This window comes from Zonotrichia albicollis, chromosome 4 (genome assembly GCF_047830755.1).
Source record: "Zonotrichia albicollis isolate bZonAlb1 chromosome 4, bZonAlb1.hap1, whole genome shotgun sequence".
NCBI lineage: Eukaryota > Metazoa > Chordata > Aves > Passeriformes > Passerellidae > Zonotrichia > Zonotrichia albicollis.
The window spans coordinates 38,468,494-38,495,613 of NC_133822.1; the positions used below are offsets into that span (position 1 = coordinate 38,468,494).

Below are 27,120 nucleotides of genomic sequence, written 5' to 3' on the forward strand. Positions count from 1 at the left end.
TCAAACAACTGTGTAAGATAAGAGAGGGGAAGAAGAACACTGTAGTGGAGGAATGGTACACTTTAAGGCAATACAAAGCATCCTCTAGAGCAGCTGTATCACACATGGGTACGATTCCCAAGGAAAGAGAGAAAAGTGATATGTGAAGGAGCTGTAGGTTTAATTGACAAAGGGAAGAGACTCAAAACTTCTACAGAAACTGATAGGCATGGTTAATAGGAAGTATACAAATGGTTTTCACAAAGGCATATTATAATTTCATTTATAGAAGTAGATAAAATTAGCAATGCTCATTAGTTAAATTTGAACATAGACTGATTCATTTTGATCTGACATTAAAAAAAGATAATGGGAACACTAATATTCAATCTACATAAAAATTGCTTTTAGCCAAATTCTCTTTTGTTTTCTTTACATGTAACATTGAATAGAACAGCCAAATCTGATCATACAGCAAGACTTATTTTTTTTTATTACAGTAAACTGTCTTCTTAAATATTTTAAATTGAAGAAGTTGCTTGTGGCATTCACATTTTCTGGAAAAATCCCTTTGCCTGGGATTTTTCTCCTGGGAAGCTGAGAAGCCTCAGAGAAAAAGGAAAATGAGATAATTATTGTTTTCCTGTGTTTTGCTCCTTTGGAATGAGTTTGGAGATTGATTACCAACAGGTGGTAGTTTCATTGGTTTCTGCTGTGGGTTGTATTGACTCTTGCCAATTGGGGCCAGGCTGTGTAGGGGCTCTGGAAAGAGTCACAAGTTTTCTTTATTATCTTGTTAGCCTTCTGTAGGTATCCTTTCTGTATTCTCTAGTTAATTAGTATAGTATTCTTTATATAATAAAGTATCTTAAAATAATAAGTTAGCCTTCTGAGAACATGGAGTCAGATTCATTCCTTCCTTCCTTCCTTCATCGGGGCAAATACAATAGTTGCTTTCCTGGCTCCTATTTCAACGATTTTTCACTTGAATTTTTACATACTTTTCCTGTAAATCAGATCTATTCTTTGGCTCTTCAGACATTTTCATCACTATTCCTCTTCCACCTCAGTTTCAAATACTTACAGCCAGCTCCAGACTTCTACATATGTGAATGCAACCATCCCAACATCACCTTCTGTGAAGAACAGCTTCCTCAATTCCAGCACAAGCAACTCTGTGCTGTCATTCTTCCAGAACATCCAAGAATGTCATATTTATCTCACATTTCTCCAAGTTTCTTTCCTGTTTGCTTCCTAGTCACTTTAAAATTGCAATTGTCTCTGAGGTCTGCTCATGCACCATTTGCTTTCTGCATTAAACTGTGATGATCAGGTTTTTTTTTTCTTATCATGAGAATTTCATTAGTGTTCTCAGAGAAGAGAACTTTCTGCCCTGGTTCCTCATGGGAAATATTTTTCCTGTACCTTTTACGTTGGTTGGGTCTCTAAGTTCAGCCTGACAGGGTCCTAAGCAGTAAGGAGAGCACGGTCTCTGGGATAGAGGGACACTGGCTAAGAGATCCTTGGATCCTCAGCTACTCAGGGAGTGCTGATAGGCTCTCTACAAACTGGACACCAGAAGCAATACTGAACATTGCAGACATATTTCAAGACTTTGTTTTCCCTCTGCTTCCTTTTCCTTCTACATCCATATTTAATACTCTTGCTCACCTCTCAAAGCACTTCTGATGCAGTTTGTAAAGCAGCACTATGGTTAGACTGAAAAAAAAGAACCAATAGAAGATGCAGCAATCCCCCTCCCTCCCAGGTATGAAAAAACTGACTCAGGAATTCAAATTCATTTACAACTTTGGCCAATATTGCCTGGTCATCTTTATTAAGTACTGTACATACTTGAAATACAAAACATCATGGTCTTTTCTATTGAATTTCTTCTCTACATTTCTGCCAGCAGTACTTTGATTATACTGACCCGTATTGAACAGCACCTTAGAAAGAGTAGAATTTCAAGATGGAAAAGAGGAAAAACTGGTGATTGTCAAAACCAGGGAAATACTAAGAATGCCTATTAAATTTTATGAAATGCACACAAAAAATACTAAAAGTAAAAATTTCATTATTCTGTACCAGTTGAGATACCTGCTACTGTATTTTTTACAATCAAGTTGTTAGACAGTGTTCTACTGCCAGCTACAAAAATATGAAAATCATATTAATGCTTGTGCAGTTGCTCACAGCAGTTGAGAGGCAATTGAATAGAAAAAGGCTTACTAGGTACCAAATAAAACATTGCTATCCAATTATTCAGAAAGTATTTGTCAAGTACAATTAGTACAAAACACTGATATTTCTACCTTATATTGAATCTATAAATAGACTGTAAAAATTACAAAAGAACATTTAAAAAACATAAAATCACATATTACCAGGCAAGAGATCAACTGGGCATAGAATCCCATGTAAACAAAGCTGACAACAGTAAAGTGTCTCCATAGTATAAACTGAATATTATTACCAAAAGGAAAAAAAAAATCTAAAATTCACACCCTCTTATAATTTTCAATACATAACTTTTAAGCCATTCCCATTCTCATTTTACCTGGTTAGCTTTACTCATCCTTTGACTGGAAATGTGGCACAGTCTCTTCCACTTCAATTACAATATTGAATTTCAGATTTTGCCATGAGAAAATGAGACTCAGGATGTTCCCTTTAATAGGAACAGCTCATCCATGTTACAATGGGCTTTATCTCCACAGGTTGGAAGCATGAAGGCTCTCACTGCAAGTGGGAGGCACAGCTGCTGTAAACTGAACATCATCTCAATTTGGTTTGAACATTAAGCACCAACATGGCTGGTTCCATTTTGCAAATGAACAATGCCCCTGCTTCTTCCCATTCTGTACTAAATGAAAATCCTTGCATTGCACCAAAAAATGGGTTTTTTGCATCTCGCACAATTGTGTTCATGGCTGGAGAGCATTTAGCCATCAACTTCAGCATAAAATATAATTTCAAAGTATTATATGCTTATTCTTTCTTTGCTGCTATTAATATTAATTTAAACTAATTTGAATAAATCTTAATATAATCTCCTTACACAACTGGAAGCAACATACTTAAGATGCAAATCAAGATTTAAGGATCATAATAATTCTTATTAAAAACAAGATTAAATGCAAGTTCATTTGAAAAAACATGCATAAAAGCACATAAATATACATGAATACAACAATTAAATATAATTCACAGCTTAATGACTGTCAGGCAAAGCAAAATTTTCTCTCCAGCTTAAAAAATTAGTTATCTTTGCAGTGTTCAGACCACTAATCAAAACTTCTGTAGTACATAAAGAATGCCAAGATTATCAACAGTCACATATACTTTGAAATTAGGGGACACATGTATTGACTTGAGGTTTGTTCCATTTGTGTAGAAGGTTTGTAAGGATTCTCCAGTAGTTACATTCCACCACTATAAAAAAAATAAAAACACACTTTCAGTTAGGTGAAAGAAGTTCAGAATAGAATCTATTAACAGCCTTAGCATGGCTAACCCAGTTGACTGCTTTTACCAAAGAGGTAGAATTAAAAATAAAACCATCAAATTAATTAACATTAAATACAATCTTTAAGTAGAATAAATTTAGGACTAATCACTAAATATAAGGCTTTCAGATGAAAAGAAACTTCAAAAAGACATACAAAATAAATTCAGGTACTGCCCTTTACCCCATCACAAAATGCAATCAATAGACATAAACCGCAATCTGTCCAAACTTTTAAAAATTATGTATTTTCATATAACCAAATAAATACATAAAGCATGTTACCAGATAACTTAACTATAACTGAATTAAAAACTTAGCTAGACACACAAGAGGATTGATCATGTATATAATTTGAAATAATTTGCAGTTTTTTTAGTAGGACTGACTTCTTTTTCAGTGAGATTACAATAAATATTTTTAGAATGCACAGTTAGCACTAAAAACAAAGAAACCAAGAAACCTGCAACCATCAGTTTACCACAGCCTGAAATTTCCCATTTCTCAGAGAAACTGTAGACCAATGCAAAACTGGACCTAACACAATCCAGCACAAAGCAGTTATTCCATTGTGCCAGGAAGAACTCTACCTTCTATTCAGGCAGCATTTGAGTGCAGCAGCAAAATATCACAACAGATTACCTTCAGCTTTGATCACACTGAAAAGCAGATGGTATTACTACTTTTTAGCTTACTCATCTCATGAAATATGTAACATTATAGTTATGTGCATAATACAGATTTGCAACTACACAGCTACAATGCTCTGGTTAAAACCACTGTTCTGTAAGTGTAAGTGTCTGTTATTTGATGGATGGAGACCCCCTCAAAATAAAGAAAAAAAATTTAACCAAACCAAAAATGGATCTTAATGAGCTTTTGAACTTTTGGTCTGAGTAAATGAGTAGGTGCTGTGGCAGTGGGTACCACTCACACAGCAAGTTCAATAGCATCCAGGTGGATACACCTCATCTGTGACTAAGATGACTGATTCATTCAAAGGTGTTGATCAGGTAACTCTAGAGTCCAACAGTCCAGCTTTAGGGGTGCAGACTCCTGAAATGTTCTGGACTTTCCCTGACTAGTATCTCCCTACAAAATGGCTCTGTGTGTGTGTGCTTTCAGGCACATCATACACATCTATCTGTAGAAGCAGAAATGCAATACTTTCAGAAGGCATTGTGATTAAACATGGTCCCACGACTGGAAAAAGACAAATGCCACACCCACTTTCACAAGGAGCAAAGAAGGTACTGGGAACTATAGGTCAGTAATCTTCACTGCAAAGTCCAAGATTATTATGGAACAAGTTTCCTGGAAGTCATTTCAAGTCTCAGGAAAAAAAAGAATGTGATCTTGAACAACTAGCAGAGATACACTACAGTAAATCATGCTGAAGCACCCAATTGACTTCTGCTGACAAAAATGGTGTCTCTCCAAAGAGGATGGCAAGAGCTCTTGTGAGCAACCTTGACTTTAGCCATGCCAACAGCATGGTCTGCCACAGCACCCCTGCAGCCAAGCTGGAGGGATAAGGACTGGCTGAGTGGAACACAGGTTAGGTAACAAATTGGGTAGGCTGTTAGTTCAGTCGCTGTGTGTGGGGCCCTGCCCAAGTACAAGAAAGACACTGACACACTGCAGCAAGACCAGCACATGGTGACTGAGGTGGCTGGACACCTAGAACAGATGCCATGGAAGACAGAGCACTGCATTTGTTTAGGAGGCTAACTGATGTCTTCAGCTAATAAAAGGGTTAGAGATAACAGAGATCAGGTTAAACATAACCCTCTCTACAGGGCCCAGAGGCAACCCTGTTGGACTGGGGACAACATTTTACAGGGCAAGGCCCTATACAATTTTACCTAACTCTGCAAACCACTTCTAGCAAGGGGCTGGACAAGAAGAATTCCAGAAGTCCCTAACATTCTAAATTATTCTACCCTCCAAGAAGCATTACAACACCATACTGTGCAACCACAAGATAAAATGAGGAGGAAGCTAGAAACAGAAAGTATGTCTTGTTCTTTAATATAAAATGAACATCAGAAGGTGCTATCAAAACTTAGAAATTTCAACTCTTTGTTACATGGTTACTGACTTCAAAGAATTAGTCTGATAGCACGTCTAACAGCAAGAGAGTGACCAACAACGAGCTAAAACTCCATCCCTCCGAGGTTAGAACTTTATCACCTGTCATTTCACACACACACAGATAACACCTTTCTAATAACAGGTGTGGGCTATCACAAGGGGAAAAAACCAACACAAAACCTCATGAGAAACTTAGAATTACAAAGAACCATTCACAGACTGAAAAAAGGCCACCTCTTCCCCTTCCCAAAAAACCATATGCCCAGTAGATGCATGAACCAATAAAAGAGTGATGAAAACACTGATTTCCTCCAAATATTACTTATAAAATGTCTTTCAAGGCAGAAATCATTGCCTGCAATTTCTTCCGGATTTCTACTTAAGAGAAAATTTAAACCTCAGCATCTCAAAAAAAGGAAAAAAAGAAGCCTGATATAGAGCATTTTCCTGTTAATCATAAAGAACATAATTGCTGTCAAAAGTGAGTGGATATTAAGGCATACAAAAATGTTTGGAATCTTTAAAGATGTTAATGAAGGACATTGCAAATGAAAATATGAAGTTAAATTGAATGTAGGGACTTGGAAACAAATGTGAATTCTTAGAAGACTTTTTCAGGGGACTTGCAGATATAAGAAAAAGTGAAAAGTGCTAGACCATCACAAAAATGAAGCAGCTTTGTGTTAACTAAAATGTTTCAGGTCTGTTTATTGAATTAGTCTTAATTGTCAGAGTATTGCCATTCAGTAAGGTATGACAGGGTATTGTTTTATTTCAAGTCTTACCTTAAGATAGCCTCCAGATGACACAAGCATTTTACTGTCAGGAGAAAAGGAGAGGTCTGTTACCCAACCCCCATGTGTTGGCTCTCCTTCATCTACAGTAACGGGGGAGCAGAAATGAAGTAATGCACCTGTTAAAACATCCCAAATCTGAAAGAGAGGAAAGAGTATTTATAGAAGGGAACTTAACAGGGAAAGAAATGCCTCAAATAAGGAAAACTGAAATCCATTTTCTGTATCAGAGGAAAAAAAAAAAAACACCTTGCAAATACATATTCTACATGAAGTGACAAAATAATTTTTAAAAAAATCCTTTTTTAGAACTGTATCTTATATAGAGGACTTAATCACACATGAAATTCACAGCAGACATTATTAAATCCTGTGAATCAGTTCCTTAGCATTCATGGGACATAAATCTAACAATATGGTTACAAACTACTGCCTCATGTGGCCAACTTTGCTATTTTCACCACAATGCTATGGAATCAGAACACAAACCATAAGAACTCTTCTGTCTGTGAACTGACAATCAATGGAATAATAAAATAACACCAAGGTTAGAGCAGTACCCTTATTTCTCCTTTGTCATCTCCAGTGGCCAGCAGTTTGTTATTAGGAGAGAAAGTGCAGCACCGCACACAGGCTTCGTGGTCCTTCAGTTCATGAAGAACAGATGAACTTTCAAAGCTCCATATCTAAATGGAAAACATGACAGAGGAGTGAAAGACAAGTTCAAAACCAGCTATGATTTCCTTCTAAAATGCATTAGCATTAAACTGTACATAAGACTTTTTATACATATGCATATTTGTAGGTGAATTTATGTAAATGTATACTGTAGAGTCTGGTTTTCTTTTTTATTACCTGAATCACACAAGAATGCACTTGCTAGGAATTACTGAACTGACTGTATGTGTCTTTCCTTGCAATGTACCTTTTAATGAAACCTATATATTTACAAGGAAGTTTAAAGCTGTTCACAGAAATAGGATTCATCAATCACTTGAAAATTATATTTTAGAAACTTAATGGAATGTTTTAGGAACATAATGGGGCAGCCCCAGCTCACTACTTTGTGCACTTACCTTCTGAACCTATGAACAGAAACTTTACTGGAAGTTTCAGAAATTTTTCCTAAATTTACAAATTAAGAAGTTCAGGCTGTCAACAAATTGATACAGAGAAATAAACAAAGTGTTCTGCACATAGCAGTGCATTAAACACACATTTTATTTGTACAGAAGCCACCAGGCTTAAGTTATATCCAGGATCAATTGCAAATGACTGCAACAGCTTTAGTAACATGTTGACGAATATAGGAAATTTAAAACCAGAAATACAACAGGATAACTTGAATAATCACTAGTTACCTCAAAATTAATTCAGACTACATTTCAGGACAAATAAGGCACCATTTTTATCTCTACACAGAAGGTAACCAACCTTTGCAGTTTTGTCAGCAGAAGCAGATGAAAATTTACTACCATCAGGTGAAACAGCACAGGAAAGAACAGCGCCTCCATGACAAGCAAAATCTTTTTCTGGGTTTCCAGTAGTGATATTCCAAACCTATCACACATACAGAAAAAAAAAAGTTACTTTTTTAACACAGTAATAAGGTAAAAACACATCTTACACAACAATATATAAAGGATAAAACTCAACTAGGTAGCTCTAATGTGGCCAACATTTTGTTATACTCACTGGTATAGTTAAAATACAACAGTGCAGATCTTACTGAAAATAGAAAATCCACAATTTTGCCTTAAAAGTCAGCTTACACTTCATAATTAATTTGTAAAATGTGTGCCCACACAAAATGTAGGAAATACCAAATGTTACAAGAGAGAGTCAAATGTGTTTGATGTGATTTTTTCAGTTCACAGCCTTTTACTCACCTTAACAGTTCCATCAAATGACCAAGAGAGAAGTTTCGAATTTTCCAGAAGTCTAAAATCCTTGATTGCTTCCTTGTGCCCTCTTAGAAACACACATTCACTCAATTGCCAATTCCATACCTAATCATAAAAATTAAATACATTCTTTTTAAAAAGTGAAACGGCAAACATAAGAAGCATGATTTTTAAGTAACAGGACTAATAACCAGTTCTTATGATGGTGGTAGTGATTAATTAAAATGTTAGATATTGAAGTGATCCATAATGGAGATGCTGAAGATTGAGGGTGCCATAGCATTTAATGGTCAACCTATGACAGAGTTCCTTATAATATACATATAATCTTATTTGCAAAGTGAATTTGATACTTAAAATTCACTGATAATTAGGGAAAAAAAAAGCAGCAAACCAATAATTTTCAGGCACCTCAGTAGTTTCGGGTTTTAAACTTTTGATCATTACAACATATAGACTTATTTCACCTGGCAGACCTCATGTTTTGCTGACTTAAATTAGATTTCTTTTATATTTTTAAAGGGCATTTTTAATGAACTGCCATTTCGCTTTGCCATTTATAACAACATGACACTTCTATTTTCAATTCAACTATTCACTGCAAAATGATTTATGTGAAATTTTTTCTACAGAAGCAATTAAGCATCAATTTATTTTAAGCCGCACTGATTTAATAGTTTTCAAAGGAACAGAGTGTTTTACATAGTTTTCCTGCAGCAGGGTGAACAGAAAGCTGTGTGTGCAGGGACAGTCCTGGGGTTCAGCCCACCAGAGGGAGCTGAGGGCCAGCAGGAACACTTCCCACTGCAGAACCAGGAGAAGGATCCCAGGCTGAGGATCAGCACCCAAGAGTGCTTTGGAGGTTTTGTTCAAACTCCAGGATCAGCTGTGAGGGCTCCTGAAGGCTCCTGAGCAGCTGGACCACGTGCCTAGGGATCCTGTCAGCACTCTGAAGTGCTCTGCAGGACAAAGCAGGGCACAGCAAGCTCCAAGACTCAGATCTTTACTGCAGAACTGCAGCCCTGAGGTGGATAATGCTGACACAGACACACCAGAATGCACCCCGGGAGCAAACCCACCTTGCCAAGAGGCAGAGGTTCCTAATTCAAGCCCACATTAGTGCAGCCACTCTACTTCTAGCTGGTTTTCTGCACTGGACAGGGTGGGCACACCTGCCCACTAAGAGACTTCTCACATCATTCCCCAAGACAGTGGAAGCAAGCACACTGAAAGACCTACAGCATCCCAAACCCTCATTCAGAACTGCTGAGACACCTTGTTTGACAGCTAATGTTTCTTTTCTCAAAGCCTTTCTAGCATCCACTGCAGTAAAACCAGAAAATCTGTAATATTCATTATCCATTAGGCATAAATAAAAGCTACGCTTGCCCTTGCCCCTGGATGGAGCAATGCAGAATACAGTAGTCATAAACTGAGTTTACATTATCTATAGTATAAAAGACCTTTATTTTAAGTAAGTTACAGCATTATCTTTTTAAATATTGCCCAAACCTGTATAATTGAATCATGAGCACTTGAGATGAGAGTCTGACAGTCGGGTGTAAATCGACAGTGCTGCACAGATGTCCTGTAGGCCTCCCGGGACTTCAGAACCTTCCCATCTGACAACTGCAGTACCTTTACAATGAAGAATACAATAATTGCATTTATTTGACACACTTGAAGAAAAAAAGAACATGCAAATTCCTTATTACATAAGATTGTAAATACATGATTTTAAGTCACTGGATTGGAACAACCCAAAATTCCTATTAGTGCAGTCTGGGTAAAATGAAATTCAGAGCTAGAATATTAGCACTACCTTTAAGTTATTTTAAATTTAGAAATAATTCACAAATGTAAATTGAATTACTATATTGAATAATAATATTGTATAACATCATCCAAAAACCATTTATTTTAAAAGAAAAAACATAAAGAGGAGTGTTTTCCTACTGTTTTTCAAACCAGATTTAGGATTTAATACCTTTATTGTTCCACTCTCTTGCCCAAAAGCTGCAAATTTAAGATCTTCACTTAAGCAACAGCAGGAAATGGGGGATTCTTGAGCTTCTGTCTGCATAATAACTTGGTCTGTATTTCCATTGATAAGCTGTAAAATACAAAGGCAATTAAGGTATTAGAATATTTTAAAATTTAAACTTAAATAAGTTAGAACATAGAGCTGACAATGCCAAAGGGAACGGTATGAACTTTAAATTACGAGTTACTTTCATAAACTACTTTGGATGTTGGTGCACTTAGCGCTTGGTGTGGCAGGGCCCACGGAAGTGAGAGTGTAGCCAGTATTTCCTTTAGTGCAAATCTGGGCTCACACCTCTCACTGGCCCAGTTCGAGATGATTCCTCAGCTGTTACACAGAGTTTTGGAGCATCACATCATTTGCTGTTGTGACACCACCCAGTCTATAGGTGCTGTACACATTACACATTGCTGTGCACATCTGAGCCACCTGGGGAGCCCACAGACCCCGGCCATGCAGGGATAGGAGTTCTGGTCCTCTGCATCCAGACTCAGTTTCAACATTAATGTAGAAATTTCCCCTCAAACCCCATTTTTCCACTTACTAAACTAGGCACAGTTTCTAGATACAAAAATGTTATCACACACTGAGTCATCTGCTACAGATTCAACTCTTGAAAGCCAAGAACAAGAGGATCTTTCAGTGCTTCCTCATTTTTCTACTGAGATTTGCTGGTAACGGTCAAACGTACTAAAATATTGGTAGATCCACCTTACTTGTAAATTCTTCTGATTGTAGATGGCTAAAATCATCACTTCACCATTGTGAAACACAACATCTAGTTCACTCTTCAGCACAGCATCAGAAGACTTGCACACCTTCTTTGTTTCCCAGATCTGTGGAAGAATACAGTGTTTCATTAGCTTTATTAAAGAACAAGACATAAAACTTGCTGAGTAACAGCACCTGTAAACTGAAGGCTTATAAAGTTTAAGTAACATTGACTTTTTAAAACAATAAAAATTATGCTTCTGCTGTTGTTGATACTGGGGAAAGTTGTGCAGTTACTACAGTGATTCCAACAGATGAAATAGAACTTTTTTTTCCAGGCTGACTACAAGACTTCCCTGTGTTTAGAGTCATAGCTGTAATATCCAAAATTTTCCAAGAGCAGCATTAAAATCCAATTACAAAAAATATGAAATAAAAATATAAAATACAGATTAAAATATAAAAATACAGTATAAATATGAAATACAAAAATACTGATTTCTATATTTCAATTGCTTTCAAAATTGAAAGAATGTATGTGTTAACTTGGGAGAAAGGGCAAGGTTACCTTGGTAAGACATAGTTATATTTTCACAGATTTTAATGAGACATTACAATTACAGTAATCTATCCTAAATAGTAACAGGCAAATATACCTAACAACAAAACATATCAAGTCTGCTAGAATCCTGAAAAACCTTCAAAATTTCCAATTCAGATAAAGTGCAAAACAAAACAATGTTATAATTACTCTTGAAGTGCAACCAAACTTTAAAAAAATCAGATAGATAAAGAGGAAATTTAGATAAACAGTAAATAAATCAAAAAGCCAGCACATTTTACAGTATATGTAAATTACTTTATAACGAATTTTTGAATTTATATTAACTATAACCTAACATAAAAAATACACAAGTATATTTTTATGTATTGTATATATGATCTTACAATAAAAAATTCCTTAAATGGGTGACTGAATACCTACCTAAATTCAGATATTTCAAAAAAGAAAAGTTATCTTACACGTATTGTCTGGTCATCAGATGAAGTCAGAAATAAAGATCCATCTGGCGAAAATGTCACACAGTGAACCCAGCTCATGTGTCCTCTGCAATATGCCACTTTTGATAAAGACTTAATATTCCATAACTACAATAAAAATATGAAACAAAAACTCAAAAGTATTGAAATTGCATTTACAGTGAAAATAGTGCAAGCACACTAATTACTTACTAATTCCTTACTTACTACTAAGACACTTAATTACTATGTCTCCTAGTATCTTCTCAGTTCTTATTCTGAAACCAAATGTAACAAGAACTATGCCTGCTTATGAGATTTCAATGGTCAGGGAAATGGAATCAGCAGCCTCTTTGACTGCCATGATTTTAAGAGAGACAGGAAAAAAAAATTACATTATAAATAAAATACAAGTTCGACTTGACTGTACAGACTGAAGAACCAAAAGATCCCAAGACAACAACAAGAAAACAACCCCAATCTAACCTCAACCCCAAACTTAATATTTGTACAGACCTACTCTAGCCATCCTAGCCTCAAAGTTATTCTAGATGTTTCCTTCCTTCTTACATACCAGCACACAGAAGAGAGTTTAGTTTGAGTTGAGCAATACCCCTGAGAGTACAAGAGTAGCTTTAGATACACTTAGTAGACTAGTCTAGTTTTAGATAAATGAGGGTTCCATTGTCCAAAATGAACATGTAACTTTAAAATATTATTTCCCAGCTGGTATTTTAAACCTAAAAAGCAAATAAAAATTAAAAAGAATGGAGCACACCAAAAGCCTGCTAAAAAGAGCATTTGTTTTACCTCTGCATACAAGAAACTATCAGGACAAATATAATATTTTAAATTGCAAGCAGCCTACCATGGTATATTGCAGACACTTACCTCAACAGAGCAGTGAGACAAAGCAATTGCCACTAACTCATCCCCAGGACAGAAATCACAGTATTGGATTGTGCTGTGATGGCTGACAATGACTTGAGTTAACAAACCACAGGTGTTGATGTCAAAAAGCTGTGAACACATAATTACAATAGAAGCCCTTTTTGAATGACTCCACTACTGACAAATAGTTTATATGCTCAACACTCAACATTCTTGAATTCAAAAGGTATTTGTCTTAGTCACAGATTTGTTGACCACATATTTTTGTTTAGTTTACTCACACTTGAAATCAGGCACTTCTATCTGAAAGAACTTAATGGCCTTGATTTTCATCTATAATCATAATTTCTACCTATATGTAATACACTACCTCCAAAAGATTACTAAAGTGAGGTACTTACCAAAAGCTTATTTTTGGCTACCACCAAAATCATGCTACCATTTCTGGACCAAGAACAACATTTTACTAAAACCTCCACATCATCCGGTTGTTCATCTGCATTTTTAAAGAAATCTTTTATCTCAATGCTTTTCAGTTCATTTCCTGAGCGTGCTTCCCAAAGCTGGAATAAACAGAAAATAGACACAATCTACTGGCTGATGTAGGCACAGAATACAACAGGAGAGAGCTCCCAACTAGTTCTTAATAAAAAAGGGCAGAGAATAAAAAACAAAAGCCCTTTGTTACTTTCCCTAGTCAACTAATAGCATTAGAATATTCACAAGTCCAAATTATTTATATATTAAAAAAGGAGAGAAATTAAGAAATAAAAACAAACCACAAAGAGGATTATGCTGCAGCAGAACTTTCTCCTTCTGTTTCTCCCTCCTACCATTCCAGCTAGAATGCTGCCTGAACTTCTACTTAAAAAAAGGAATAAAACCAAAAATAACACCTGCCCTACAACTCTGTAAACAAGCTACTCACCATGAGAAATCTGGTACACATCTAGATTTGCACCTTAATTTCATTGAGGGACCTGTCAAAAATCTAGGGAATATTTCTATCCCCTTCACCATATTTTTCCTTATGAACAACAGCTACAGCAATCCTTCTTTCCTGCTACTTACACTCTCAGAAAAACACAAACCTCTCGGTTTTCTTCTAGAGCATACAAGAAAACAGCACATGAAAATTGCTTTGAATTTTTATGTCTCCTGATGATTCATTTTCAGAGATGACAAAACTTTAAATTAGCTTAAAATCTTACTACTATTTCTAGTTAAACAATTTTTACACCCCACTCATGTTTTCTAAACAAAGTGCATTAGGGGGCAAAAACATTCAAAATTAGGCTAGTTAGAATTTATTTGCAACTACAAGCAGTCAACTTTTTTTCCCTGGTACTGGACAAGCCATTTCAAAATCCTGCATTACAAATGGGACCAATAATCAACTGTTTCAGGACTGAATGCATTAAAGCTGATTTTGCAGACACACAATTTTCTTACACATATTTTGCATTTGATGCAAAACCTGCCCATTCATCATCAAAACAAAGGGCTAATTTAAAAATATAGTGTATACCTTTACTGTTCCATCTGTTGAGCAGCTAGCAACATACTCATCATTTGGTGAAAATCTGCAGTGATTGACAGAATTTTCATGCCCTATCATCGTATTTCTACAGTATTTTCCATTCAAATCCCAAATCTGCAAGAGAAATAAACATATTAATATAATCATAATAACGAATTATTTAAAGACAGATCATTCATGTTCTTCTCAAAATCATACATTGGCAACAAAACACCACTTTTATTTTTTCTTAGTTTCACATGCTCATGGACTGGATGTTATGGCCTGGCCTACCCTACAATTTACCTCTATCTGGTAAGATGCATGAAAACTATTAACATCAGAATTACATAAATCTAATTTAAAATTTCTGTACAGTGCAGAAAAGGCCCCTGACCAGCACAAAATTACTGAGTTTCCTCAGATTGAGAAAAAAATCTGTGTCATGCCTCATTCCTTTTCAGCTTTCTAAATTAGAATTATGTAGCTTACGCACTTCAACAAAAACAAAATGTCTTAAGTTAGTCTTGAACAGTCTGAATATCACCGGTCCTCACCTTCATGCCCTACCAACAGAGGACTTGCCCATTCTCCTTTGCTGAGTATAAATACTTCTATTCTGCCTTGCTGAAATCTGATAACAGAGCTGTAGTCAACACTCTTTATCTTTTGCCATGTCTCTTCTACCAGGCTCATTTAAAAAAAAACATTACTTCACCATGTTTAGATAAATTCCTACATCAAAAACTACTCTGTTATGACAAACAGCATGAGAATAATCTCACTCTTTTCCACTTACTTTGATGAAAGTGTCATTTGAGCAGGTGGCCAGAAGGTACTGACCGCTTTTGTTATTGAACTGGCAGCAATTGACCTGCTCGGAGTGCTCTTCATACACACACCTACACTGGCCTGTTCTTGAATTCCAGACCTAGGCAGAATTAAAAAATGAAACACACTTTTTAATATATTAAAGTAATTGCTTTTAAAATCTGGAAATTATGCTGACATACAGATCAACTCCTAAAACATTTCTAATAATACCTCAAAATATTTTGAAGAGGTAAGATGATATATTCCAATAAAGAAGGAAGACATTACGAAGGGAAAGGTTATAATTCAAATTAGAATCAGATAAATTCTGAAATCACAACAAGATTTTACTAGTATAATGAGGAATTAAAAATCCCAACTATTTCACAGGTAACAGAAAAGAAGCATTAAAAAAAGAGTTATTAATAGATTCATCTCATGTTATGAGTAGGACTAGACTCACAAATTATGTTCTAGTTAAAAAGAAACATCAGATGATACAAGTAAAATAAGTGGTTAATAATGCATGCATGATGTTAACATTAAGTATCTTTTATTTTATGCAACAAGTGGGGCTTTTCTGTTTGTCAAGTGTTAAATTATCCACATAATATTTAAGACAGTTTAAAACATCTTTAGTTTTAATAACCTGTGCTGAGCTAATTAAACAGAAATTCAAATTGTGAGTTTGAAAAAAAGAATAATTTTTTCTTCATTCCCTTACCTTGACTTTTTTATCACTTGAACAAGTTGCTACAAATTCACCATCTGCAGAAAAAGCGCAACAGAGTATTTCATCATCGTGGGCATTTATCTCCAGGAGTCTCTCTCCACTTTCTGCTTTAAACACCTAAAACAAGGAACAGTAAAACCTTATAACTTGCAAACAGTTTGAAAACACGTATATAAGTTTCTTTTATCATCTCAAACAGCTCTCTTTATGCAAGCTCTTAAAAAAATGGGTTGATTTTTGAAAGGATTCATAATTTCAGGGACAATAATATAATTGTAAAGTCCTGCAAGGGTAATAAAAATTGTAAGAGAGAGAATTAGTGAAAATTGATTTTTCAAAATATTTTTGTTCTACCCCCACTCTAACCGAAGAGCCATGCCCTTTCACGGCCTATTTTAACAGTAACTGGAAAACAAAACCTATTCACAAAATCTAAGATATTCATAAAACTACAAATTCCAGTTTTATATGTATGGGACATTCATACATCTAAAGTAAGAATTTTAACAGAATTGATGATTGGAAGAACAAAAAACCAAAAATAAATAGGGGAAAACTGACAGGAAAATTGTCACACATTTCAGTCTCAAGTTAGACATAGGCAATGAAAGGACAGTTGGGGAAAAGTGCAACATATTAATCCATCTCCTTAAATTCTGGGATTTAACTTTACAGTGTGGGTTGGGCACAGGGTGGAAATCAGGTGTCCTTTTCCATCTTAGGTTACATATTCTTAATTCTTAAAACAGACCACAAGGTGTTCTTTACAGCACTTTTCAGATTTTTGTTATTGAACAGAAATACCAATGGCAATGAAATGGTTGGTATTCGTTCAAATAAGAACTTAAGTACAGAAGTAACAGGAAATCTACCTTCACAGTAAGTTCTGCAGAGTATCTGTTCTTAATCCAGCAATCATTTTTTTAAGTAGCCTTGAAAACTGAAAAGCTTAAGCCATAATTAGAAAAAAAACATTAATAAGCTCAAAGTTTAAAAACAAAAAAAAAGGATTATGGCTAATTTTCCTATTAATTCTTCAATCAGAGTTTAGTTTAAATGCAATTGCAATCCACAGATTTTTTTGGGTGTAAAATGAACAAAAAGATAAGCAATCTGCAGTGTCAATAATGAGGCCATTAAGTACAGAAGCCCAGCACAGCAACTACAGCACAGCATGAGGACATCCACCAGGCATCTCCTAAGTGGATGCCATGATCATAATTCTGTACAGGCCAGCAAATAAAGTAAGCAAATAAAAAACCCAGTAACAACACAGTAAGTAGCCAAATGAGCAGCAACTTAGTACTCAACTTCTCAAGCATCCAAAACAATACCAAAGATTTGCAGCAAAGTTGTTCTTTTCCCTTACCTTTGGCTGTCTGAATATGGGTACTTTACCAGGTTACTGGCTGGCTGATTGCTAGTTTTCTTGAGAGCTGGCTGACTCCCCTCCAGGCAGACTGCTGGCAAATTTATATTAGTCATGTTCCTCTCTGTCTCCTCTAATCTGCTTTCTAAGCACTTTGGGCCTGTATCCAATTTAATAGTGTCCTCTGCTTCAGGCATTTTCTCCACAGATGTATTTCTTATATGTTAAGGCATTTAACTAATTAAACACTAAAGTGGCATAACATCTACTACAATCTCATATAAATAGTAAAGCTGTACCTAAAACATCTTACTGCTCAGTACTGTAGAAGGAAAACAGAGTGTTTTCAGAAAAAACAGAAGAAAAACACACTACTGTGACTGGAAATAACATTTTTTGCAAGCAAATATTAAATAAGCTGGGGTGCATTGCTGGGCTGTGACCTTTCCCATATCATCTTATGTTCACACATTAGGGCAGTGAGGACATAAACCCTAAAATCCCACCATTCAGCTCTTGAAGATAATGCTTACTTATTCTGAGCATGCGACTTGGCATTTATGCAATAATACATCCTTTTCAATCATCTCCAATTACAACCTAGATCCAAATATTTTCACATAGCAACAGAAGAAAAGTGATAGGACTGTTTAAATGTTTTTGAAATAGTAAACAGCATCTCTTTTGACCCATTCACAGGTATCTTACCTGAAGAGTTTTATCAGCTCCACATGATGCTATTCTTTGTCTGTCCTTAGAAAAGCAGGCATGGTAAACTGCATCTCTATGCGGACGAACAACCAGGCGGTAGAGATTTTTCAAGGATTTTTTATTTCTGCAGGGGAAGACAATTATTTAGATGAGTGCCTTTGTATTATTCAAAATCATCTCTAAGAAGATTAACACTTTTTCACACATGTTGAGCAGCAAGTTTTATAAACAAACAAAACAACCAACCCACTACATCCAGCCTTCATGCTGAACTAATAAAGGAAGCAGACATTCCAACATTGACTCAAAGGTTTATATTGTGCTCCAAAAGTTACAGCTTAGAGACCAAGGAAGATAACAGTTTTATGATCTGAAAGATGCTATTTCCAAATGTACACTTTTTCCTGAGAATTCTTGTTCTCCTGCAAGAGAACTCTTCCTTTTCAAGCATATTTAAAAAAATACTATATTTGCTTAGATCTGCACAAATTTCCTTAATTTCCATGACAATGGCTTGATTCTTATCACTAGATAGCTAAATTAAATTTGTGACTATTACCACTTCAATCACAGATTAAGTACAGGATATAACTCACCTTAGATGACTCTTGCCTCACTTCAACAAAAACTTAAGAGTTAGTAGCAATCACAATCATCCTGTTTAGCCAGATCTTAACACAGAAAGCTGGCACTGTATTGAAATGACTTGGTGATAATGACCAAAACCTCTCTGTGCTGAACTAACTAGATATTGACTCCTGAACCGTGCAATTTCCAAGCGGTTTTGCTAAATAAAATCACCAAATATTCAAAGAGAGGACTAATCTGCCTGGCTTGTACTATAATTGCTTGACACAGAGTCACTCTGTTTTATAAGCACCAAGTACTACAAATGTCAGAAGAGAAATATCAAACAGAATCAAAGAGAGTTACGTGGTCAACTAACTATTGGACAGTGCTGGGAAAATGTGTAGATCTGTATATCTTTTCCTTGAACACCTTCCAAAAATACAGTAACAGCAAAGAATTGTTTAAATTGGAGAAGTTTCAAGATTGTGTAGAGATTACTATTTCCCATCTCACTACTTTATAAAACTTTGCAAGATGCCACAAATGCTCTCTTTTTTAAAGTCACAGTTTACTTTAAAACCTAAAAACATACACTAACGTACCAAATACTGGCACTACAATTCTAACTTTAAAATAAAACTATTTAAAGAAGATTCAAAGTATCATATTGTCATCTTTGCATTGTTACTAAAAATGAATAATTGAATACAGAAGTAAATATTTTACTCAATTTACTTTTATGTAATTATTGCTAAGTTGTCACCTTACATATATCACAGGTTCCCCTTCTCCCACAAATTCTTGAAAATTATTACACCTTCTTTCCCCAGGAGAAAACCCCAGCAGTTCTTACACAAATCCTTTTATTACCATACATGGTATTTAGTTGTGCATTAAATGATTTCCTTGGTCAAGGGATCAGCATATCAGCAGACAGGCTGCAGCTACTTACACCCACTCCAGATAAAACATTCCTGTTTCCCTTTGAGCGTGTAGCTTGGCCTGTTGATACACCTCTGATGACTCTGGCTGGCAAAGGCCCAGCTGGATGATGTCAGGAAAGGGCTGCCGGCCAAGAAGGTGCCCATTTAAGGACAGAAACTCCTGGAAATTCTCACGCACTGTGCTATCCTAAATACAGAGCAGACATTTGATAACACAGAAAAAAATAAATCTTAGGATTTATTTCCTTGCTTTTTAAAATTTCTATACAGCTAATATTCTTACAGAAGCCTTTAGGTCTATTTTTCTATTAAGTTATATTAACAAATACATACAGTAGATTGAAATCTTTCATTATCCAATTCAGAAAGTACGATATCCTTATTTTTCAAACAAAGAATACTAGCAATAGATTTATTCAATAAGCAGTGTGAAATATCAGAAAGACTATTCCAAGTGGTCAGCATAATTCTACACCTCCTCAAAAGCAGAGTACATTACATACCCACCCACAGGTATTGATCACTGCAGCTATTGAGTTCCATGGCCAACCACTTACACACAGAAGTTAAAACAAACAGAAAACTGAATTTCCCTCCTTTTTATCTTCTCCAAGTTAAAGTTCTATTTAATATTGGTTTCACACTTTGGTTTTATAAGTGTTCTATATACCTGCCATATACATACATCCAACAAAATGCAATTACAAAATAGAAAATTATATTTGGAAACAACTGATCATTTACCTTTTATTATCATACCTTTTGATCCAGGACTGAACTATATTCAACATATTCATGAATCAGGTGAGCAGGCCCCACCAATTCTGTTTTAGCTTTAATCCAATCCAAAGAAAACATAAGATCACAGAGCTCCTAAAAGAAATACAAATTTAAGATCAGAGTGTAAGTTTCACAACAGAATCTACTTAGAGGGAAAAAGAAAAACACAGGAAATACATTAGGTATTTAATATACTTCGGTACAACGGTCTCTGTTTGAAAACTTAGGCTATTTCCCATTTCCTGCATCTGAATTGTTCAGTTATAAAAATTCAGTGTACAGAAGGCTAAGTTTGTTATTTTAAACTGCTCTTTGATACAGCTAGGCAGACAGGAGATGGAGGTACAGAGCAATTCTTGACTTCTGCAGCACGCGAGACCTGTTTACTTAACTCTGGAAAAGCTTCTTGTGGTCCAGTCTAGCAAAGATCACGGCTAACAATGATTGTTGATCTTCCTAAGAGATGCTGGAACTCCTAAAACCATTGTTAATGATCAAGGGCATCCTGCCATAACTTCCTTTCATTCCTCCAGTGCTCTGGGTTGTATCATATCAGGCCCTATGGACTTGTGAACATTCAACTGATCCAGCCAGTCCCTTACAATTTCACATCTGTCCCACAAATGAAAAGTCCCTGTTTCCACATTCATGGTCCTCAAAACCATGAGGCTGGGCACACAAGTTCTGTCAATATTATTAAAGACCCAGGTAAAAAAAAGCATTGAACTTTATCCCTATCAGTTAGATGACCATCTTTAACAAGTATTGCTCCAATGTTTTCTTTAGATCTCCTCAAAAAAACTGCTTAGCAGCAACACTGCATAGCTGTAAAGCATATTCTAATTTTAAATCACTAAATACCACAAGGATTAAAATATCAATGTTAAACAAAGAAAAACCTCCTAGCTTTAATAGCCTTCCAACAAGTAGAAATAATTTCTAAATAATGAAAAACGAGTGATACATAGAATATAAACTCTAGGAAGCACATAGTCACAACGAACCAGGCTAAAGACTTTTGAGAAGCTAATTCTACAGAATGTAGAAAGGTTGCCATAAAAAACACTTTCACAACACACTGAAACTAAAGATACTAAGATATAAATATGATTCAAAACACCTAGACTTGTAACCAATATTTACTATGAAGGTTCCTATAAGAGATAAATCCATTAAGTGTATTATATGATAAGTCAGATGAACCATCTTGAAAGAAGCTCAAATGAAAAGCATTGGGTACTTCTGAAATAAAGCAATTAACAACCATGACCAAACACTATTCAAGACATATGAAACTCTAATTCAAGTGAAACTACCAATTATTAATCTTTCTGCATGATTTACTTCTTATAATAGCTCAATATCTGAAGAAGAGTAGCTGGCAAAAATGACAGCAATTTTTTTAAGGTACCAAGACAATTCTGGAAACAAGAGACTTGCCCATATAACTCTTGATGGGGGTTTTCTGCTATTGAAATCAGATAATGAATTTTTACACACAAATCTCTATGGCATAAGAGGAAAAAGATAACAAGACTTCTGATGATAAAAAAGTAACTAACTGATAAAAGGCTCTGATGAAATCAATTTACTTGTATTTTTACACAATAAAGAGAGCTTGGGTTTTCAGAAAGGTTTAGAGAAAACTTATTAAAGCTTCTTAAAAAGGAAAAGAAAACCACAAGCATTATGATATAAAATAGGAAATCTTCTCAAGCACTGGTTGAAAAGACAAGACACAAAGGGTAGAAATAAAGCAATTTTTGTAAGGGACAGCAATTATGAGGACCTCCCTAAAGACTATGTTGAGTGTTCACCCAGCTGGACTAAAGTCAAGGGGAAGAGAGGCTCAACTGGGAGAAGGCCTGGAGGGAAAAGCAGAGGTAAGAGTGAGTAAAAAAGGGAAGCACAGGACACCTGTCAGAACCCACCTGCTGCATTTTGGCACCCGCCATGTGATATGCTAGAAAGTTATACCAGTACATGCAATCCTCTTGAGACAGAACAGGTGTATTAAGCTTGTAGTATTTCTTGTACTGATTTACTATGTTTTTATGTAACTCCTGCAAAGTGAAAAAAACCACACTTTTGGCACTGAGGAATTATAAGTATTATTATTATTATTACATTGTAAAGAGCATTGAAGAATAATATTGTTTCTCAATTGTAATACATTAACAAGTGAAATAAGAAAGCTTACCATCCAAAAACTGTACACCTAACCTAATTCACTGCTAAAGATTTCTTCAGGAATATTCTCAGTATATTGAAGGACAGAAAAGCAAGCTGTTAACCCTCCTTCTTATACTGAGATTAGCTACCAAATCTCTCTTCATCTTAAATGTGGGTAGCCAATAACAATAACAACAAAAAAGGATCCTTCTAAAGCAAGACAAAAAACTTGCCTTTTCTTTATATCTACTCTTTCTGCCTTGCACTTCAGAACTGAAACTGAGCCCAACTTACAGGTCATCTTCCTGTACTGCCTTAAACTGAAAAAAATGGGAGCAAAAAGCATTTCTCTGCATTAAAGTAGTCTTCTATTCTGGTAGGGCCTTGATGTCTTTGGAACCAACAGTGGAACATTACATCTCCTGCTGGAAACATCTGATAGAGAAACACCGGTTATAGAGTCTTCTCTCAGTTTAGTTTCTTAGCTGCAGATGTAACCATGAAGAAATACTACCACAGTTTCAAGCTGAAAATTAGTATTTTTAATTATTCAGCCTTAAGTTAAATTTAATTTGGACCTATGCTATGAAGCTACTCAAGGTACAAACAAAGGAACATTTTCTGAAAGATGCCCAGCTTTGGAGAGTAAAGTTGAATGCAAGTATCAGTTGACACACTACCTGAAGCTGGTTGCGGTTCTTCTCTGTGAGAAAGTCAAGCTGAAGATCATGTAAATAATAATGGAATGACTTCCCATTACGATCACAGAACAACAGTGATTTGTTAACAAATTCCTGTAGTATATCTTCAACTTCTTCAGTTTCCATATCCCAAAGAATACAGAGAACCTAAAAAGTATTTACACAAAACCAGAAAAGAGAATCAGAACCAAGTTGTAATAGGATTTATATGAATATTATAAAAGGCTACCAATTAACTGTCAACAAAATGCATATTAACAAATATAGACACAAAGGGTAACCAATTCAGTAAGTTACCAATTCCTTCATACGAGACCACTGGACAGATAATAGAAGCTAACCTATCTATTGTCTATTTATGCTGATTTATGGTGACCATAAAAGGAGACAAATTCCACATAACAGTTTTCAAGCTTTCAGTGAGCTCAATTACAATCTAATTAAAGAACATTATACAGAATGCAGATTAAACTTATCTGGTATTCACATTCTTTGAACAGAGAGAGACATAATTCTCTCTCCCAGGATTTTTCCTCAGGAAGGCAATAAGAAGCTAAGAAAATAAGAGAACAATTCTAATCTCTACTTGCTGTTCCTGTTGTTTGGCACATGTGGAATGTGTTATGGAGATAGTTTACTGAGAGTGATTTGTTAATTGGGTTCTGGTGATGGTTGTTTGGATTGACTGGCCAATTGGGTCAAAGCTTTGTCGTGACTGCCAGGAGACAATCACAGGTTTTTCTTTAGTATCTTTTCAGTATAGTATCTCTTTACTATCGTTATAATATAGCATTACTGTAATATAACGTAACTTAATAAGGCATTTCTTCAGCCTTCTGAAATCATGGTGTCAGAGCACTGATAAATTTAAACTGTATGAACATGTTTATTCAGTTATGATTATTTTGGTTTCACTACTAGCAATTCAAGTCATGATCCAATAATGGAACAAGTCTACCCAATCTAGCAATTATTATTAAGTTACATACCATAGAAGTTATACATGACAATTATAAATTCTGAGAATTCTTTAAGGTTGTTGTTTCTATTTCACCAAAAATCACAAGGTTTCTGCACTGCTTTCATTACCTTAGTAGGTACTTTAACATCTTTCGGGAGGATAGAGAGGTCTTTATAGTAGTCTTTGTAATTGTCATCCAGCTGCTCAACACTTATAGACATTGCTTCATCAAGGGCTTCGTAATCATAGGAGGAAGATTTTCTTATTCTTCTAAACTGCTTATTCTGCAGCTGCCTGAGATAGTATTCCCAGCGGCTCGGGAAGTCTCGGAGTAATGCACCTATCAAGGATATCACTAGAGGAGAACCTGAAGGAAAAGATTAAATCAAATTTAGTGGTCATCAAGGAACACAATCCAACAGTTGATGGTCACATGACAGAAACAGGTAATATTCCCAATACACTGATGAAATTCTTGAGGTGTGGAGCAGAGATAAATAAAATAAACACTCCATGTAGACATTTGCAAACTCCCCAGATTTAAGTGTAATTGTGGTGCAGAGAAAATATACTGAGGAAAACTACCTAAAAATCAACATGAGACTTCTGCTAAGCTTAAAAAAAACCCCCAAAATATTTAACAAGCCCTTGTATTTTACTTAACATATATAGTATTATAGGATGTTCCCGTCTCTATTTTTAAGTCAAAATATAGAAGGGGAAAAAAAAGACATTCAGTGGTAAATTGTATGACAAAGAGCAACTAGAATACCTTTGCATTCTCTTACAAGAGTGTTGGCTTGTTCTGGAAGTTCTGATATTTTCATATTCACAAATAGGGATAAAATCTCCAGTCCTTTCTCATGTGCAAGTCCACTTTCCACATGAACCTCGTATTTATTGCCTAGAAACAGAAACAAGGAAAAAATTTCAACTAATGTAAGAAAACATATGGAATTCAAAGTATTTCCCAAGCAAAATCTGGAGCAAAGCTTCATGATTTTTTGCATAGTATTTTATAGGACTAAGAAGAGTATAAATTCTACTTATCAGAATCAGTTTGCATTAGAGACACATGCAAACTGAACTATAAGCTAACTGAACTAAAAACCAGACTATAAGCCAATAATTAAAAATGCATTATGAGCAGTCACTGGTGAATAGTGTAGAAATAATCAGTCTAACAGCACCAGTGTCACAGAGGTTAATTTCTTCTGTTGAAAATTACTGCACTCATCAATGTAAACATGTAACTTTTGGGATAACATACAAAGAGCATAAAGTTTTACAAAGCAGTTGCCACTTGTGCACAGATTGATAGATAGATTCTATCAGATTCTTTTGAAAGCTCACAAGAATAAACTGCAGACACAGACACACAAAATATGGGGTGCAGGAGAGGAAAAGAGTTCCTTACCAGCCACAGCATCTGTTACACTCCTGTCCCTGCTTGTGATCAGTACCTGACATTGATTATCAAATGCTTTTAACACCCAGGAATCCCAAATGTCATCCAGGACCAAAAGAGATCTAGTGAGAGAAGAAATACTTCAGATCAACTATTAATGCTAAAATAAACTATTGCATTCTAATAAAGAAAACAAATTTTCATAATTTACAAAGTATCACTGCATAATTTTTTTAATATTAGTATGCAGAATATCTCAATAGTACATCCACAGAACAGTAACAAAGCTGGTAAAGGGTCTTGAAAATGTCCTAAGAAGCACAGCTGAGGGAGCTGGGGTTGTTTAGTCTGGAGAAAAGATGGCTCAGGGAAGACCTTATCAATCTTTATGACCTGAAAGGAGGTTGTAGCCAGGTGGGAGATGGTCTCTTTGCCATGTCTCAAGTGGAAATATGAGAGGAAATGGCCTTAAATTGCGCCAGGACAGTTCAGATTAGATATTAGAGAAAATAATTTTCTGTTAAAGAGTGGTTAAGCAGTGGAATAAGCTGCCAAGGGAGGCAGTGGAGTCATTGTCTCTGGAAGCATTCAAGAAGTGTCTGGATGTGGCACTTAGGGGATATGGCTGAGGTGATTATGGTGGTGCTGGGTTGATGGCTGGACTTGATGATCTCGAAGGTCTCTTCTAACCTTGGTGATTCTATGATTAAACACTGTGCAAGAATGCAGTTATCTCAAAAAGGAATTTACCATTTATTATTTCATAGCTACGACTGAAGTGCAAACAATGTTTTGGGAAACATTTCCATTAGGAGACACCAGGAAAACCAGAAATATTTACTGGTTTTATATTTAATATTTAATATTTAAGTCATTAAGTATCATAAATTGAGAAAAGAGTTGTATAAAACTAAATAACTCTGACACGGGTTAGTGATGAGCTTTGTGGAAAAGCATTTAAGTTTCCTTTTGACTCAAGAGTTTTCAATTTTGTTCTCATATCTTTGGAAAGCTACATGAGACTAACCCTCTTGTGAAGCAATTGTCTTGAATGGCAAGGCTCTTCTTACATAAATGACATTTCATACTGACTACACACTCCAATCATACGGCCAGCCACATTTGTAGGTGCCTACATGGAATCTCACCAGAATAATGTACAGTAGACTTCCCTATGCCTGCCTATATATGACAGAGAAGTTACTGAAAACTGTTTTTAAAAGACGGGGTTTGAGGGAGCAAGAAGTCAAAAAGACCAGCTGGCAAGCAGATGTATAAAAAGAAGTAACAGTTATTTGCATTCAGTGAGTTTTAGCTATTGACACCTAATCCTACAAATTGTTTACATTTACTTTGCTTGTTTTTTAAGGGATGGAATTTTCCACTCCACTAGTTACTGGTTAAGTTGTCTAATTCTCACTGAAGCACGACAAAACTTCTGCGTTTTTGTTCAGCTAAGTGGCTCTTACGCCATCAAAGCCTGTAAATAAGAAT

The 27,120-nt window shown here is 35.5% G+C and overlaps 1 protein-coding gene across 8 annotated transcripts in view; it reads right to left on the reverse strand.

The window, feature by feature from the left end:
• Positions 1 to 1,776: 1,776 nt before the first annotated feature.
• APAF1 (apoptotic peptidase activating factor 1) overlaps positions 1,777 to 27,120 on the reverse strand; it is a 31,394-nt gene continuing 6,050 nt past the window's right edge. For 2 of the 8 annotated variants that reach the window (XM_005480708.4, XM_074539569.1), the window contains exons 6-27: positions 25,636 to 25,748; positions 24,991 to 25,122; positions 24,347 to 24,585; positions 23,237 to 23,404; positions 22,316 to 22,447; positions 20,364 to 20,477; positions 19,613 to 19,791; positions 18,088 to 18,214; positions 16,002 to 16,127; positions 15,264 to 15,395; positions 14,474 to 14,599; positions 13,347 to 13,508; positions 12,946 to 13,074; positions 12,058 to 12,183; positions 11,040 to 11,159; positions 10,267 to 10,392; positions 9,792 to 9,917; positions 8,265 to 8,384; positions 7,810 to 7,935; positions 6,936 to 7,061; positions 6,367 to 6,513; positions 1,777 to 3,414 (exon numbers count right to left, since the gene is read on the reverse strand). In XM_005480708.4, the coding sequence (XP_005480765.1) occupies positions 3,271 to 3,414; positions 6,367 to 6,513; positions 6,936 to 7,061; positions 7,810 to 7,935; positions 8,265 to 8,384; positions 9,792 to 9,917; positions 10,267 to 10,392; positions 11,040 to 11,159; positions 12,058 to 12,183; positions 12,946 to 13,074; positions 13,347 to 13,508; positions 14,474 to 14,599; positions 15,264 to 15,395; positions 16,002 to 16,127; positions 18,088 to 18,214; positions 19,613 to 19,791; positions 20,364 to 20,477; positions 22,316 to 22,447; positions 23,237 to 23,404; positions 24,347 to 24,585; positions 24,991 to 25,122; positions 25,636 to 25,748 (3,040 nt within the window). In that variant the 3' untranslated portion in view covers positions 1,777 to 3,270. Of the gene's footprint in view, positions 3,415 to 6,366; positions 6,514 to 6,935; positions 7,062 to 7,809; positions 7,936 to 8,264; positions 8,385 to 9,791; positions 9,918 to 10,266; positions 10,393 to 11,039; positions 11,160 to 12,057; positions 12,184 to 12,945; positions 13,075 to 13,346; positions 13,509 to 14,473; positions 14,600 to 15,263; positions 15,396 to 15,999; positions 16,128 to 16,882; positions 16,959 to 17,379; positions 17,474 to 18,087; positions 18,215 to 19,612; positions 19,792 to 20,348; positions 20,478 to 22,315; positions 22,448 to 23,236; positions 23,405 to 24,346; positions 24,586 to 24,990; positions 25,123 to 25,635; positions 25,749 to 27,120 lie in introns of those variants that run through there. The other 6 variants (XR_012580038.1, XR_012580037.1, XM_026797962.2 and 3 more) reach the window with 6 other exon arrangements.